The 17,952-nt window shown below is 40.5% G+C and overlaps 1 protein-coding gene across 3 annotated transcripts in view; it reads right to left on the reverse strand.

Moving 5' to 3' along the window:
• Positions 1-17,952, reverse strand: part of LRBA (LPS responsive beige-like anchor protein) — a 602,029-nt gene that overhangs the window by 37,485 nt on the left and 546,592 nt on the right. For all 3 annotated transcript variants that reach the window (XM_054990072.1, XM_054990073.1, XM_054990070.1), the window contains exon 49: positions 71-160. In XM_054990072.1, the coding sequence (XP_054846047.1) occupies positions 71-160 (90 nt within the window). The remainder of the gene's footprint in view (positions 1-70; positions 161-17,952) is intronic.

Consider the following 17,952-nt stretch of genomic DNA (forward strand, 5'->3'; position numbering starts at 1 on the left):
GGGAGGTACATGCGCATGTGTGAAATTATGGCAGTTGGTTCTCAGAGAATTAACCTGGCACTCTACTTACCACCTGCATAGCAGAGCTTCTTGGAGGATGTGGCTCTATGAGTAGTTGGGAAGGAGTCTGTCCAAAACTTCGGATTTGAGCTTCAACAGCCTGGAAAAAACATAGGCAGGTTTGCATGTTAAGAGGTGCTAATTACAGGCAATAGAACCATAACTGTCACCTGAAAATGTCATTCCACACTTCTGGTTTTTTTCATCTTGAAAATCAAGCCCGTGTGTTCACAGTGGGGCTAAGTGCTTGGCAGTGGTATTAAGAATGAGGTAATCTTTTTAGTACTCTAGATGCTATTTCCATGAGAAACTGCAAAACTTCATTCTGCTCCGTGATATTAAACAGAAACCAGCTATTACAATCAGAAAGTCTCCTTATGGACTCTATTTTTCTTTGCTTGCAGTGGCATATCCTGCTTGCATCATATGCAGGCAACAAAAGCTAATATTTTACAGATACTAAGAAAAACTCAAAACATGTAATTAAAGTGCTTTTACCTAGGTATTATCCCAGTATGGGAAAAGGAACAAAGGCCTTTGACCAATATGGTTGGTATAAAATAGAAGACAAATTATTTTTGGAAACCATTTGGGACTGTATGGCTTTTTATCAATAGCATCAAACACACGGGTTTGACTTCCAGAGAGACCTTCAGCAGCAGAAGACACTTCTACTCAAACAAAGGGGATCAGTAGCTTCTACAGATTTCCCCTCAAGCTACAGAGCCTGTGCAGTTCCTCACGTGGCTTCTTATGAGCACAGGAACCTGCAGCGGTGAGGACAGTTCCATGAACAAAGTTCTGTAAGCAGTTCTTAAGGCCTCATGTAAAGAAAAAATCATTTTGCCACAAGTTATGAAAATGGATGTTTCTTGAGGGACGTATCTCCAAAAGAACTGTAAGGAGCTATGGGAGCAGCAGTAATTAGTTTTAGTATCCAATGACACATTTCAGATAGATCTCTATGATTCTGGTATTTTTAAGTCTATCCAACGATTGAAGTTTGGAACTAAGAAGCATTTCTGGTCTTCCAGAATGGAACAAAGGCGGTTGAATGCCATAAACAATGTGTTCAATTTTTCTTCTCATCTTCTGTATAAACTTAGTTCAACTTATGCCAAATTCAGACCCCCATCCTGAACATTTCCCTGCCCATAGCAGTCAATGATGTGGGAAGCAAAAAATAGGAAATACGCACATTATAATGCCATATAAACTGAACTAACTGTTATAGAGAGGAGAAGGAGGGAAGACAACATACAAGAGGATAACAACAAAAATCTAACATTTTTGTCAACAACCCCATATTTTTTAAAACCTGTAGTTCTGCCCTGTAATTCCTTAGAACCAGTAATTCTCGGTTATCTTCGACGCTTCTTTTTAAAAACTTTGCTTTGCTGCAGTTGAACTGCCTGTAAAATATCATCTAGCAGCGGCTGTGCTATATAAGCATTTTGGCCATTGTAAAATTTCCCCACACCATCGTCAAATTGAAAAACACCACCATTAAAATGGTACACACCCCATAGAAAGTTACATTTCTATTTCTTGGTTTTGCTTCAACTACAATCAATATATAATGTCATGATCCAATGTTTTTACTCAGTGCTTCTAAAAGATTTCAATAAAAAAGCCCTGTTAGTCCTCTGTAGCAACAGATCTTCGGTGCTTCTAAAATTGTCCCAGATGCTGTAAAATGTAACTATAAAGTAAGATCTGCTATAGGACTCTTTTGCAATACATCGTTACATTTCGAAGTGTACACTGCATATAGCATTTTCCACTTAAGCTGAAAATAATGCATTAATTAGCGGTAAACAGTTATCAGTATTTAATCTCTTTGGCTTGTTGCATGATATACAGATATAGATATACATGCACACACACACACACATGATTACAGCTGGTTACTATGTGCCTGGAAAGATGCCTCTGCTTTCTCCTCTCTCTTTGGCAATACTAAAGAGGCAGAAGAAAAACAGATTTTCCTTGGCAGCAATTTTGTTTCTACTTAATGTGCAGTTCCAGTCCCCAAACACTTTCCACAATACTGTATTTAATTTCAAAGTAGGGATTTAAGGGGGACCCAACCCTACCTAGGAGCCTACCATCTGCCCTGGACTTCTGTTCTTCTGTTAGAGGAGCCAGAGGTCCTGGATGTTTTTGCTTGCTCATTGGTGGTGGTGAGAAGCATTCTGCATATGCTCAGAAGCAATTTTTAAAGTCCATATATTTCAAGACTTGGTTATGACATTAAACACAATTTCTGTGGCTGAGTCCTGCTGAGCACTGGCACAAATTAAACCCTGCTCCAATTTTTTTTTACTGTGAAAAAAGTTAATTCAATAGTATGCAGTGCCCACCAAATAGGGTTGTAAATTTCTCCAGGAGACGGGTATTAGAGAATTTGAACATATGGATGCAGTTAAGGCAAAAACAGATGTTTGTTACTTTTCTTTGCAGCAGCACTCAGAAATGAAATCAAAAGTACTTCCCCTCCATGTTTATGCCTGAAAGAACTATAAAAGCGAATAAGAAGGGGGTAGAAGGAGACGTGAAATGCAAAATGAGAGAAGGAATGGGACAGTGTCCACAGGTCTAAGTGAAAATAATGAATATGATTAAAAGTATAAATTATCTCAAATACAATGATTGCAAGCACTATACGAATGGAGACTGAACTAAAAGTTCTAATATTCATGAGCTGTGAGCTATTTTTATCATCCATCAACCAAACCATATCACAATTCTTGTATTGTGGATCACACTTAAGATGCTTATTGAGAAAATCCAATGCAGTAGTCAGATGGGTCTATTTAATAGCAATATACCAATTTTCTATGCAACACTGAAAAAATTTCAGTACTGTCAGTTTTAAATTGATAGGCAAGCAAACCATAAGACTGTTTTCAAAAACGTGCCTCTTCCAACACAAAATATTGTTAATTACTATTTATATACTTTTTATTCCCTCTCCCAAGGTTTCAGAGCATGCTAACTTTATACATTTTATCCTCACAACTACCACTGTAAGGTACATGAGGCAGACAGACAGAGACCAGCCCAAAGCCACGAGTCACTTGTTTGACTGAGTGGATACTTGAACCTGAATTGTACTCATCGAAACAATATGCTCTCTATTGGACCATGCTGGTTCTGAATGATTGCATGTTTGAAAAAAACTAAAGGCAACATGTGTATATGAAAAGGAAAACAAAAAGTTTAACACACACACACAGCATTCACTTACAAATAATGATTTCTTTCTTCTTACTGAATTTCTATTAATGTGGTACATACAACATCTACTGTCTCTCTGACCAGGTTCCCCCCACCCCCCGCCACTCCATCACTGTATAATCAAAATGAAACACTGGACTTACCTGAAAGTTTCTTCTCTTCAGTGGGGCAAAGGCACCCAAACTGGTTAGGTCATGCCTCCTCTTGCTCCAGGCAGGGCTATGCAAATTTTTGTGTTGTCTTCCTGGGACCGAGGGAGGGAGTCCCTCCAGACATAAAATAGCCTAGCTTGATCTGACTTTACTCACAACTTTTTTACCTGTATTGTAATTAATATGGATAAGACAAACTTTTAGTCAAACATGGGAACTCTTTCAATAAACAGTGGTGGGCAAATTGGATGTCTTCGTCCCACTGAAAAGAAGAAACTTTCAGGTAAGTCCAATGTTTCATTCTCCTTCAGTGGAGGAAGGCATCCAAACTGGCTATGTAACCAAGCTTAGTCCAGTTGGGAGAAAAAACTTTACATCATCGTTCCAACACCCGTTGGAGAACCCAAAGGCAGCTTCTAAAGAATTTTGCTGATCTATTCTATAATGTTTAACAAAAGTGGGAAAAGATTACCATGTTGCCGCCCTATAAATTTCCTCCATAGGAGCCCTAGTAGAAAAAGCGGCAGAGGTAGCAGCTGCCCTAGTGGAGTGAGCTGTGACCCCGATGAGGGCCCTGAGACCTTGAACCTCATAGGCCTTGTGAATGCACATTCTTATCCAGAAGGCTATATTCAACTTTGAGACCCAAGATTAAATGTCCTGTGTGAAACAAAAAAAAGAGTCAGAGTCTGAACGTAGTAGTTCTTTTTATGGAAATACAAAGCGCCCGTCTGACATCCAACTTATGCTATAGAATTTCTCCTGCGTGTGTAGGCCTAGGGCAGAATGAGGACAACACCAACTCTTGGTTAATGTGATAAGGTGTGTTTACCTTTGGAATGAACAACAGATCAGTTCATAGCACCACTGACTCTTTTTGGAAAGTGGAAGCAGAGAGATGGCATAAAGTAGGCCCTTGGGCCAGGTATGGTATAGAGCATCTATTCTTCCTGCCTCCACCTCGTTGAACAGGTACCTCGGAATGTTCCTGTTTGGGGCAGATGTAAAAAGATCCATCACTGGCATCTCAAATCGCTTGGTGATGTCTTGGAACACGTGGTCATTCAGAGCCCATTCGGCTGAGTCCACATCATGCCGACTTAGCCGGTCTGCCTGAGTGTTCAGCACCCCCTGGATATGTTGGGCCCTGAAACCTAACAGGTGTTTCTCTGCCTATTGGAAGATCTGGATGGATTTCTGGTGCAGTAAAAGAGCTCTTATTCGCCCCTGACAGTTTATGTCGGGGGGGGGGGGGGGAAGAGCAGTGATGTTGTCCATCCAAACCAAGATGAATTTCTTTTGCATTAGTTCTTGAAAGGCTAATAATGCAAGCTTTATTGCTCTGAGTTACAGCAAGTTTATACTGCTCCGTTTTTCTTTTGGAGTCCACTTTCCTTGAAACACTCTGCTTTGGCAGCGGGCTCCCCATCCCCTTGAACGGGCATCTGTTGTTATTATGATATGTGGGGGTTTGCAAAGAGGGCCTCCTTATGTCAGATTGGTCGATGATGTCCTCCATAGTAGAGACTTTTTTAAACGCAGAGGTCAGAAGGATGTTTCTGCATCTTCTCTCTCTTATGTCCCTTTGATATGGAACCAGAGTCCACTACAATGTTCTCGCATGGAATCTGGCCCACATCACTAGGGCTATTGTGGCTATGAACAAGCCCAGTAGCTGTGCCAGGGTCATCACATCTGCTCACTTCCGATGTTGTAATGTCACTATCAGGTTCCTGATTTTTGTCTACTTTTCTGATGGCCGGTAAACTTTTGCCGATTGAGTGTCTATCCAGGCTTCCACATGCAGTAATATCCGCGATGGAACCAAGTGATTCTTTTGGGCATTTATCAGGAAACTGTGCATTTGGAGAAACTGAACAACAATCCTGGTGTGTAGTCCACACTTCTCCCTGTCCACTGCTTTGATTGTCTAAATAGGAGTACATATGGACCCCTTTTTGTCTTAGAGCTGCAATCAGGGTAAGGCTTTCGTGAATACCCACAGTGATGAAGATAGTCCAAAAGGGAGAGCTTTTTACTGATAATCTTGTCCTTTGAAAGTGAAACTAAGGTATTTCCTATAAGAAGGATGTATGGGGATGTGTAGGTAGGCTTCCTTGAAACCTAGTGAGGTCAGGAAGTCGTCCTGATGTATTGATTGGAGAATGGACTGTAGGGATTCCATATGGATTTTTTTGCTGGATCACCCAGATATTAAGGTCTTTCAAGTTCAATATTGCTTTCCAATGTCTCAGTTCTTGGGGACTATGAATATAGAACCCTGGAAATGTTGGTATGGGGTACTGATTCTATGATGGATCACATCCTGTATCTAGCTTGCTTTCTGGGTATCGTTTGGAAGTGGAGAAGAAATAAAGCACTGTGGGGTGTGTGCCAAGAACTGTATCTTGTAATATACTTCCACAATGGATAAGACCCAGTGATCTGTGATAGTTTTTTTTCCATTGATCCATAAAATGCATTAGGTGACCCACCCACCCACCCACCCCTCCCAATCCTGGAATCATGCAGAGGGCTTTTTCCTTGCATACTCGTGTCTTGTTGCTTGGCTCTGGGAAACTGCCTCCATTGGAATCTTGACTGGTTATGGAACTGCCGTCCAGCTCTGGGATCCCTGTTGTCTCTGTCCCTGTTGGATGGTCTGTAGGATAGAAAGGACTGAAAGGATTTAGCCTTATAATTCTTCTCTTTACTAGAAGATATAGAGGGCATGGCCTTTTTCTTCTCCTTATTTCAATGAGAACTTTTTCAGGGCTCTTTCTCTGAAAAGTAGTTGCCTGGAGAATTTGTCAGTGGAGAGGATGGACTTTGATAAGGTGTCCACCTTACAGTGTTTTAGTCAGAAGTTTCTTCTTACAACTATGTTGGCTGCCTGAGCTCTGGCACAATACTGAATGCTGCCTTGAGAGGCGTCTGTTGTGAGGGGAGAAACCTCAACAAGATATAATGCCACAGAGTCTACCATCTGAAGCTGCCATTTTCTCCAGGGGAACTGATCTCTCTGGCCTGGAGATCAGTTGTAATTCTGGGAGCTCTCCAGCCATCACCTTGAGGTTGGCAATCCTACTCGTGAAGCAGAATTTTTCAATCTGTACATGACAGGTTGTGAAACAGCAACCTGCGCTAAATGGAGAAGAGGGGCCAATTCTGGTTTCTATCACCCCATCCCAGAGTAGCTAGTACTGCAGTTTATTTGAATATGGCTACTAGGGTTGCCCACCTGGATGAGTCTGATCAGGTGGGCCTGATCTTGTCAGATCTCAGAAGCAGGATTGGCCTTGGTTAGTAATTGGATGGGAGACCTCCAATGAAGACCAGGGTTGTGGAGGCAGGCAATGGCAAGCCACCTCTGTTAGAGCCAAAACACACGTTAAGAAATACCTAGGTTCAGCACGTGTTCTCTTACCTCAAGGTTTGCCGGGATCTGTAGGCGTCCTGGAAGCTTAAAGTTTAGCATTTACAGAGCAGCAGGGAGGGAAATACAGGCGCCTGTATTTCCCTTCCCCTTCCTGCTGCTCTGTAAATGCTAAACTTTAAGCTTCCAGGATGCCTACAGATTCAAGCAAGCTTTGAGGTAAGAGAACAAGTTTAGCATTTACAGAGCAGCAGAAAGGGGAAGGGAAATACAGGCGCCTGTATTTCCCTCCCTGCTGCTCTGTAAATGCTAAACTTTAAGCTTCCAGGACGCCTACAGATCCCGGCAAACCTTGAGGTAAGAGAACACGTGCTGAACCTAGGTATTTCTTAACGTGTGTTTTGGCTCTTAGTCTCTTGCCATAACCACCTCCCCCCCAGGGTTCGCCATAAGTCAGCTATGACTTTAGGGCAGTCTCCACCACACTACTAGGCTTGCCAACCTTCAGGTGAGCAAAAAAATCCCACATAAACTTACTAATCAATCTAATATGCCAATTATAATATGTTTGTAGAATGTTTTAATCACAATTCATAATCTTTTAAATGCACAGTAGAACCTTCAAAAATACAATGAAAGATTCTTAAAGACCCTGCAACTTTCAATAAATATTATACATAAAATGCTGATGCTTTATGTTTGTTTTGTGAACAGAGCTGCTAAAGGGATAATCAGTGCTACCTAAAAGACAGACAGGAGATGACACAATATCAAAAAGAAAATCAAACTCTGAATCTATCAAGAAATTAACCAGGGTGGACATGGGCCGTGCTGACAGTTCCTGCCAGAAAGGAGCCTGGCTAAGTAACAGAGTCCACTCCTCAGTCTAGCAGTCTTCCCTCTCCAAATCACTTAATAGACATTTCAGGACAGCAGCTCAGAAGGGGAAGCAGCAGTGATCAGCAACAGGGAGACCGAGTAGGAGAGGAGGCAAACAGTGTATGCCGCTGGCCAGGGTAGGGGGTTATAGAACAACATCAGTTCAGATAAACAAATATTCATGCAGCATGCAACCTCCTCCCAGCCAGATGCAATTAGCCAAGAGGGACAGAGTTCAAGTGTGATACCGATGCCACACTGCATGCTGAATCAACACACTGTCACATACATATGAATAAGGCTATTGTATAAAATCATAGCTATGCTATCAACTTTCTACCCCTTGGCAATAGCCTCTAACAGAGAAACATCTCTGCCATATATAATAACGGCATCAACGTGATCAAAGTAGAGGATTTTAAAAACATACTGTGAGCCTGCGGGAGGGAAATAGTACACTAACTTTTAACGCTAAATGTTAATACTATACATAAAAAAGTTTTTGATAAAGGGAAAAAATTGCATTAACTGCATTAAAAATTAACATTTGTTTTCCTTCATGCTAACAGGAAGTATGTTTATAAACCAATAATCACATATTCTTTTATCCAAAAACAGTTGGTATTTGTATTTCGTCATCAAAGTTGAGAAGGCATATGGGATAATGAGAGTCAAAAACGGTTTACCAAGTTAAATTTATCCATCCAAGTAACCAATAAGCTGAATGGCAGACAAAATGGCCAGGAATGCAGCATCATTCTGAGCCTATTTATGGGTTAGATTAGATGTACAATATCACTAGCCTATAACCAATCATTCCAAAGACTTATTGAAATTAGTAACCAGTCACATAATTTACTTCTGGTAGATTTTCTCTGATGTGTCTGGTGCTAGCCAGTGTCAGAGATTGGGCCAAATGAGCAAATACACTTCAAATATTTTAATGCCCTTAGGTATTTAGAAACAGATATATTTATTTTGAATATCTACAGTATTTGAGAACGCATACAGAAACGAACACAATTCTAAGCAGATGAATGGAAATTATTTTAGGGGGACACCATTTCATGGGGGCATTATTTTTCTGAAGGGCCACTCTGAATGTAGATTGTGTGTGTGTGGAGAGGAAGTCTTTATGAAAGCTCAAATGGATGAAAGGTGACTCTGAAGCATATTCATGGGTTCACCAGAACACTGTCATAACTTTAAAAGTAAACTTCAAGTGAGAGGAAAAATGGTTCTTGAAAACATTTTTTTAAAAATCCAGACTGATTATGAGAATGCCTGCTGCATGTAATTACACAGCAGTCAGTGAGTTAAAACAGAAAGTAATTATAGTTTGTGAAAACAAGGATTTATTTCTCTTTTCAGAGCCCTGCAACTTGCTCTAATCTGAGTCTGTACATTCCAGGCATATTAAACTGAGACCTAGCACAGCTTCAATGCAATCTCCAATTCAAGCAAACTGTCCATCTACTACATGGTAATCCCAGCTGCCAATCTGAAATAAACCAGTTAGTCAGAGGAGACACAACCTACAGAAACAAACGTCACTCAATAATGTTCAGAGGCATTGGGTTCATGGATAATTTCAAACAGTATCTCTGGCTGGAACATTGATGTGCTTACTGAGAACACCTAAATCTCTGGCTACTGGAAATAAGCAGATAAAGTGGAACAAGAAAAATGGGCCTATGAATTCTTCAAAGAGACTAGAAGAAAATGCCAAAAGAATTAAAAATAATCTTAAAACAACAATGACTGGATGTGATGCATGCACAAATGCAAATACTTTGAAGAAAGAATGGATTGCATTATAGGAATTGCCACTTTTATTTTTATATTCAGATACCATACAGTCTGTACTGCCACATATGACTGTTAACAATTTTTTATTTTCCCCTGCCTGTTATTTCCAGAAACCCTACACTCCTGGGGATCATGTAGGAAAAGTTATAAGCAGACTCCATCTTGGATCTAACCAAAGAATCATGAGAGAGGTTAAATGCAACAACAACATTTCATTATGAGACAGCCCAGTCTCTGTGAGAAACTGGTATACCCATGAATCTAGAGCTTGCCTTGTGACTTAATGAGATCTCCCCTTTATGCAGACCATAATCAATGGCTGGTGCAATAAACAGACTTTGGATTCCACTCAAGGAGCATCACTTGTAATACAGACCTGTCCAGTAAAGTAATCAAATCCATGTCAGCAACATAACCATCTCCTGCCCCATTAGTATTAGGGCTGCCAGACCCCCGGTGGGGGTGGGGGATCTCCCACCCCCGCCCCCACCTACCTGGCCAGCGGGGGGGGGCGCACCTTCAATGCGCACCCCCTGCGCACAGCAGCAGCCAGGATCAGGCCTGTTTTGGCCTGGATTGGGGGCCCTGTGGAGCACGGGAGCATTCCTGCGCTCCGCAAGGGCCCACAATGAACCCAATCCACGCCAAAACGGGCCCGATCCATTCCAAAACGGGCACGGATCGGGCCCGTTGTGAGCCCCTGCGGAGCGCAGGAACGCTCCCATGTTCCACAGGGGCCTTAAACGGGTCCGATCTGCGCCAAAATGGACCCGATCCATGCCAAAATGGGCGCAGATTGGGCCCGTTTTGGCGTGAATTGGGCCTGTTGTGGGCCCCTGCAGAGCGCAGGAATGCTCCTGTGCTCCGCAGGGGGCCACAATGGGCCCGATCCACGCCCAAACGGGCTGCGTGGTGACATCACTAAGTGACGTCATCGCGCTAGCGTGTGCACACACACACACACCCTCAGGTAAGAGCCAGGTCCTAATCTCCCGCTGGGAGATCGAGGGGGCCTGGCAACCCTAATTAGTATCCTTCTTGGGACTAACTCGTGCAACAAGAAAACCTTATTCCCATCACTGGCAGAAAAAGGTGCAAGTGTAGGGTATAGAAGGGTATAGAAGGATCTGTTTTGCTCAACATTTTAGGTTCAGTTTCACACCAGAACTGTCCCTCCACCATTGCAACTCTTTACAAGGCTCACACTCCAGGATCAAGCAATTTATGTTCTTTTCTCTATCCACCCTGCTCCAAACTTGATTTTTCCCTCCCAATCTGCCTGGTCAGCCTGATCCCCTTTTCAGCCTATGCTGCAACATCCTTTCTCCCCAATCCTCTCTTTTCCTCTCTTTAGGAACACTGTAAATACATGCACAGATGGGTTCCACTTGGACTAGCTGTGGGTGGTTATGCCTAGTTCTACTAAGAACAGTTTGATTATTTTCTACTTTGTTTCCAGATTAGTATAACTTCTGCAAATTCTGTTGCATTACATTTTTGAAATCTGCCTCCTCTTCTTGCTTTTCAATCTATTGTTGTACTCAATAAAGACTGACTTAGTTTAATTTCCCTCTGAGTCTCTCAGTTCCCGAAATATCATCTATAGTTCACACCTATGCACACACAAGTGTAGGTTGGGAGGTGCATGAGAGAAGGTCATGTTGCTTCCCAAGTGACAGAACTTTTTTGCTTTGTAGATGAAACTCATTCAACACCTGAGTGTTTAAATGCTGCCATGATCCAAGTATGTGCACTAAGGTCCCATTAATTTCAGTGGGCCATAAGTATGCATACCTGTAGACTGGGTTGCACATAATGAACATAATCAAGTAGAAACCAAACAAAATAGATGCACCAAATACACAACAATAATCAGAGGGAAAATATTCAGAAGTCTAAGAGATTTTTAAAAAGTTTATTTCCTCTTTTCTTTGGAAAAAGTTGCAAAAGGCAAATGCCCCTGAAAATGAGCTGTAAATCCTGAACTACGTCAGTTCATTAAATAAACAAAACAAAAGTCTTCTATAGCTCCTTTGGATATTTTCCTCTTATTTTTTTTAACAACGAAGTAGAAACATATACACAGAGCAGGATTTCAACTTCCTTTTTGCTACAACAGTTTACCACATTGTTATGAATTACTTTTTAAATTCTAGTATAAAATGGTTTGGATGGGTTGCAGGGACGGACCCCCCCCACACACAAATCTTTTTTCAAAGAACCTTCCCAAATCTTCCTATGGAAACTCAGCAATCATGGAACAAAAAGGAAGATCTTCCATGAACTAGTACCTGACTAACAACAAGAAGTAGATAGTATGAATATTGGACAGTTTCCACAATGGAAAAAGTAAACAGTGGGGTTTTTCCAAGAATCCATATTGAGATTGGTGCTATTCAGACACTGCCTGCAACCAACTCATAATTCAAAATGGCCCAAACCCAAGCACATTGTGAAGCACTTCAAAAGATTCATTCCAAAGGATGACTGAATATGGTAGATAAGACTGGGCATAAGTAAGTGCTGCTGTGTAACTCTAATTACCAAACTATAGGACAAATCTGGTAGGGAAAGTGTTTGCATCATTCCCTTCCCCTTAACATGGTATAGCTAAAAATGGAGAGTGGAATTAAATGTGACAAACCCAGAGCTCCCTCCCAAAATGGCAACTGTGTGTAGAGTTTTCCACCTCATTCTCTGTAGTGTCTCTTATTTTCTGCAATTATACACTGGATAATACAAGTGAAGAAATGTTCAGCATAATGATTTCAGGGCACAAAATAAATTATACTATATATTACATAGGAGAAAGAGGAGGATTCTACAAGTGGTTGTCATTTGTAGCACCAGTGACATGATCTTTGTAATGTCAAGAAACTGGTCAATCTTAGTCTATTTCTTGGCTTTTCTGGTTCAAGTTTCTAGCCCTGGTTAGGCTACAGAAGGCCTTTCTCTGGGAAAGTACAGTCTCTATGGCTCTGCAGTTTTCAGAGATAAAGTACAAGATGGACCAGAAGCACACAGGTACAGATGAGATGAGAGCTTCAAGATCAGAGGCCGGGAGGAAGTTTTGCACTTTAATTCCATCTCATTAGTGTAAGGAACCATTGGTGAGAGCTAGTTGTTCTGATTGTGAATGCAATCCAGCTGCAGAGGGACATGTCACAAGACCTAGCGACATCCTTAATTGGCCAGTCAGGATTAGGCCATGTTGAAACAGCCTGGTGTAAAGCAAGGGTCTTCATTCTAGTGTGGATCTTATTTCTGTTCAGATTGTTTACATGTCGTTCTGTGCTTTTGGACAGGACTACCAAGACAGGTGTCAGCCTAGGACTCTTGTGTCTGGATTTTGACTTTGGAGTTCTTCTTGGACTTTCGTGCTTCTAAGTAACATCTGTATCAGAAAATCAAAGCCTGTATAGTATTTAAGAGTATTTAGTTTTGTTATTTTCTTTCCTGTCTTGTACAACTTCTATGTTTCCAATTTCTTGCACTCTTCTAATAAACCTTATTAAAGATGCTTCTGAGGTGTTATTTGGGTTCCGGGGCTTCAAATCCAGTATGTTGGTCTATCTGGCTACCGTTACCAGGTAAATGTTTTTGTGGAACTCAACCTGCAGATGTTGTACCTTGCAGGACTGAGTTCTTGATTAATACCAGGTAGCGTTGGAGACTTGGTTCATTGGTCTGTCAGCTGAAGGTTAGTCTAGAGGGACTGGTGGTGGCTGCCATTACCCTGGTAGGTGAGGATTCACTTCACAGTATTGAGTGTTTTTGCTCTTGAGCTCCACTCCCAGCCTTCCTATGGGACAGAGGGGCCATGACATCTATGTCCACTCACATTCTTGAACTAGCCTGGACTCTGGCTTGAGTCAAGAAGGTCTTTTTATACTTATGTATAAAAATGAGTGAATCCATTCTGTCAAAAAGAATAATTTGGGACAGAGAAATCATCACACTGCTTTGTACTTAATTGTCTTTGGCAATCTCTGTTGACATTTCCTAGCTAGAAGAGAATATTCTGATACCCCTCAAGGTGGTGATAGTAAGATATTACTTTAAAAAGCTCCAAACTTGGAATGGCCAATTAAAGGCCCATTTCATGGTTGGGGGCACGGTGATAGAACAGGTGGTGCAAAGCAACTCCAAGCACGCCTAAATGATGCATCTGGTTTTGATCCATTTCTGCTAAGCTACAGACAACATTAATTACACTAGTAGTTGATCTTCAGTTACAGATGAATAGAATTATATGATCTCAATCTGTTAGATCTATCAGTGACGCACTGGGACAGGGGAAGAGACAACCAGTTGCGTAGCTCCTTAACGATGGTGTACCTCACAGTTCTATTTCACCATTTATGTTGTTTAATGTTTCTGCCAGGTCAAGCTTCATGTTTAAGCATCATCAATATGCTAATAGTAACAGTTCTATTTTTTGTTAAATAGGTCTCTAGATTCAGCTATTTCTGTCCTGAATCAGTGCTTGGATCAAGTAGATGGATAATAGAAACAGCCCAGAAAAGGTGGAGGGGATACTGGTCAGTACAGCTGATGTTCTAAATCTTAAATTGTCTGGAATTATCACTATGGAAACATATAAACAGTCTTGGAATACTCTTTGATCCATTGTTTTTTTTTTAAAGTAAAGACTGTATCTAAAAAATGTTTTTCCCCTGCTATATTTAGCTAAGAAATGTTCTCCTTTCTAGATTTCAGCCAATCTGATCAGGCTAATCCATGTTACTGTATCCTCTAAGGTTGATTACTGTTACATTGTTTGGGGTAACTCAGAAGCTTCAGGAGGTGCAAAATATAGTTTTCCATTTGCTGGCAAGGATACTCCAATAATATGGTAATGTAACACCAACAGTGAAGCAACTGTACTACCTATCAGTTTGCTTCTAGGATCAAATGAAGGTGCTGGTTTTCCTTTTACAACTTGGGACTAAATATCTTAAGGACAGCTTCTCCAGGTAGAAATCTATGTACGCACTCAAGTCTATTTATCAATCTTTCTTAAATATTCCTTCATCTCTGATAGTATGGTTGGTTCTCAGTCAGAAACCAGTCCTTCCCAGTGGCCACTCCCCTTCTGTGGAACACACTTCCTTCCTGACACTATGCATCAGATTCAGAAAAGCAGGCATGGCCTGGTCTGAATTGGTGAAATACGGTGCTTCCTAATCCTGATGATGTTTGAATTTCTGGATGGTTGTTATTGTTAAATTTTGATTACCGACAAATCAATTTGGTTTTTGTGCTGCTAATTTAGATAATTGCTTGAATGAGTTATATGTATAAACATATTGTTTACATTTCTGTAGTCAGTCACCTTGAATAGAAGAGCAGGATATAAATATTTTAAACAAATAAATCAAGTGCTTATCCAGACACAACAAATACTGAAGTTTCCAGACCAAAGTGATAGCCCGATATACATAAAAAAATCTGAAAATTATTTTCTACATCAAAATGAGCAGCTTTATAGGTATATTCATTTTTTTGAAAAATCCTATATTTACTGCAATTGAAGATAGCTTCAGGCACAAAAGCCTCACCTCAGATATTCCTTATCCAATAAAATAATTCATGGCCAGGAACAAAGGAGGTCTTGAAAAAAAAAAGTTCACCTCTTTTCCCTCGGATGCATTACCTTCTTGCAGTGAACCTGTTTTTCACTAACTTTCAGAGAAAGAGATCACAGTCCAGTGTCTACTGCTGTTGACAAGCCAAACTCCAGTGGCCATGAAAACATGTTTGGTTCTGATATGCTCTTTTAAAAAAAAAATCTAGTACTGTTCTTTGGGTATTTTAAATGCAGGCTTTCAATTAAAATGAAGCTAATCTTTAACATTTATTTAGCTTTTCACACACAGTTCCTGTACTGCTCTGTGTCATGCAAACCATCTGGGCAGCACACTTCTGGCCAGTGATTCTTTGAACATAATTGTCTCTATAATACTTTTGAATAGTGTCTAAATGAACTCTTCACTTATTTTTTTCTCTGTTTAAAAAAACTCATTGCAGCAATATTCACATCGCTCCATTTCTAAGAAATGAAGCAAAGATCATGCTTATAAACAAGACATACTGATTTTAAAAGTATTTAGCAACTGTTAAGACTATGCTATAAATACAAATGTTGTTTAGACTTCTTGAAAGATTCACTGTCAGCCTTCTTCCTCTGATTTAGAGCTGAAATACCTGACTCCCACAGTGAATGAAAAGGAAAAAGAGGTCAAACATACTTTCCTTTTGCTAGGATAGCAACTTCACTACTGCTGTCATGAAATGAAGGTCAAATAAACACTGCTAAAACCACTAAAGCAGAGAAAGCCCCTAAACTGTAAATATTTGAAGATTTCGGCTTACAGGTACAGTCTCAGTTGCATAAAACCTCCTCACGTACATTAATAAAGGTGGAGCAAGTCTCTCCTAGTTGATAAGATACAAGTTGTTTTTAACTTTGGAAATGTTAATAATGTGCAGTCAATAAAAGTCTCTTAAGAATTTTTTGCTCGTTGCAATTAATGTCTTAATATGTTTCTCCAAGAGTTTTAAACATTAACTTAACTACAGTTTCCTAGAGTTTGGAGTAGCTCCCATTGACTAAAAATATAGCAATGTACATGTGTATGCGTGCATGCGCATGTATGTATGCACACATGTCACATAACTGCCCTTCCTTGCGTAAATGCTAGCTTGAATATCTTTGTGAATTCGTCAGGATTTGTCAGACTTCCAGATGTGAGATGTGGCCTCTAGGAATTCTTTCTGTGTCGCCTGTAATCATACCTGATGAAGAGAAGCTGGAAATCAGCTACAGGTTTCTAGAATATGAGGAGGGCCTGCTGCACTCTGCTAATTTGTAAGGGGCAACTCTCAATCCAGTTTTAGGAACATGTGTAAAGTAATTCAAGAGTAAGAGGTATAGGGAAATAATCTGCTTCTTCAAAGCAGTTTCCAAGCTATGCCAGGCAGGTAATAATACAAGGAAAAGTTTCAAAGACTGAGATAATGCTCTCCACAACAAATAAAACCAATATATTAATGATAACAATAACATTATCAATAACATTTGATTTATATACTGCCCTTTAGGACAACTTAATGCCACACTCAGAGCGATTTACAAAGTGTGTTATTATTTATCCGCATGACAATCACACTGTGAGGTGGGTGGGGCTGAGAGAGCTCCGAGAGGCTGTGACTGACCCAAGGTCACCCAGCTGGCTTCAAGCGGAGGAGTGGGGAATTAAATTTAGTAGTCCCACTACTTTTAACCACTACACCAAACTGACTCTCATGCAACTGAATGCAACTGAAAAATCAGGATACGTCTCATTTCTTGCAGTCTTACCATCTGCTGATCATCCACAACCTTGGCAAGTAGTAGCAAAAGAAATTTAGATTATGTTGTTCTAATAGGTGGATCTCATAACCTTTGGACTACTTCTTGCTATCTGTATGCGTGAATACAACTTTCTCTATATGAAGTCTTTCAGCCTCCCTGAATCAGTCATTCTGATGTCTCTTCCCTTTGGTTATAAACAGGACATATTTTAAGTTGGACCTTATCTATCCATAAAGCATTGCCTACAGAGGAGTGAAAATGAAATTAACATAGGGCAATATTCCAAGGTATTCAATTAGATAAAGTATACCTTATTTTTTATTTGTTCTTATTAAGAATGAGAGTTGGTAGCTTACCCGTAACTGATATTCTTCCAGTAAGTCACACTTATAGATCCTGCATGTCCACGTAGGCATCTTTTGAAAACTTTCTAGAGTTAAAATTGGCACCTCTCCCAAGGAGAACAAGTATATTATTTTTTCTGCCTCAAAGAATGGGATTGGAGCTCTCTTGCTCAGTTCTTTCACATTTAAAAACAACAGTACAGAAGACTACACTAGTTGCGGGAAGGACGGTAGATTGCATGACAGCATAAATGACCACACAAAGTGCCTCAGTTAGAGGTAAGCAACTTGTTCTCCTTTGCTGTTGCTTGTGTACATATGGGAAACTAGTGAGCTGATCTACTTGGACATGGAAGTAGGTGAAGTCAGGCAAATGAAAAATTCAGATCCATGAGTACACATCCAAGGCATAACTCTTGACAAATATTGACATCTAGTATCCACTGGTTATAGCAGGCAGAAGATACTAATGCAGCTCATAGCACAGTTTTATCATGGCTGCCTGTGACCCAGTTAGCCAAGCACTAAGAGCGGAACTACAAGTGACAAAAGGCACAGATTGGACACTTGTCAGCTTCCCTCAAGTTTTGATGGGAAATGTAGGCGTCCTGATCTTGCAGCTTGGCTCTCTGACTGTTGTTCAATGGACTTTTCAACTGTCACTTGTCCAACATTCCGCCAAGCTGCCTACATTTCCCATCAAAACTTGAGGGAAGCTGACAAGTGTCCAATCTG

Source organism: Eublepharis macularius, chromosome 10 (genome assembly GCF_028583425.1).
Source record: "Eublepharis macularius isolate TG4126 chromosome 10, MPM_Emac_v1.0, whole genome shotgun sequence".
Lineage (NCBI taxonomy): Eukaryota > Metazoa > Chordata > Lepidosauria > Squamata > Eublepharidae > Eublepharis > Eublepharis macularius.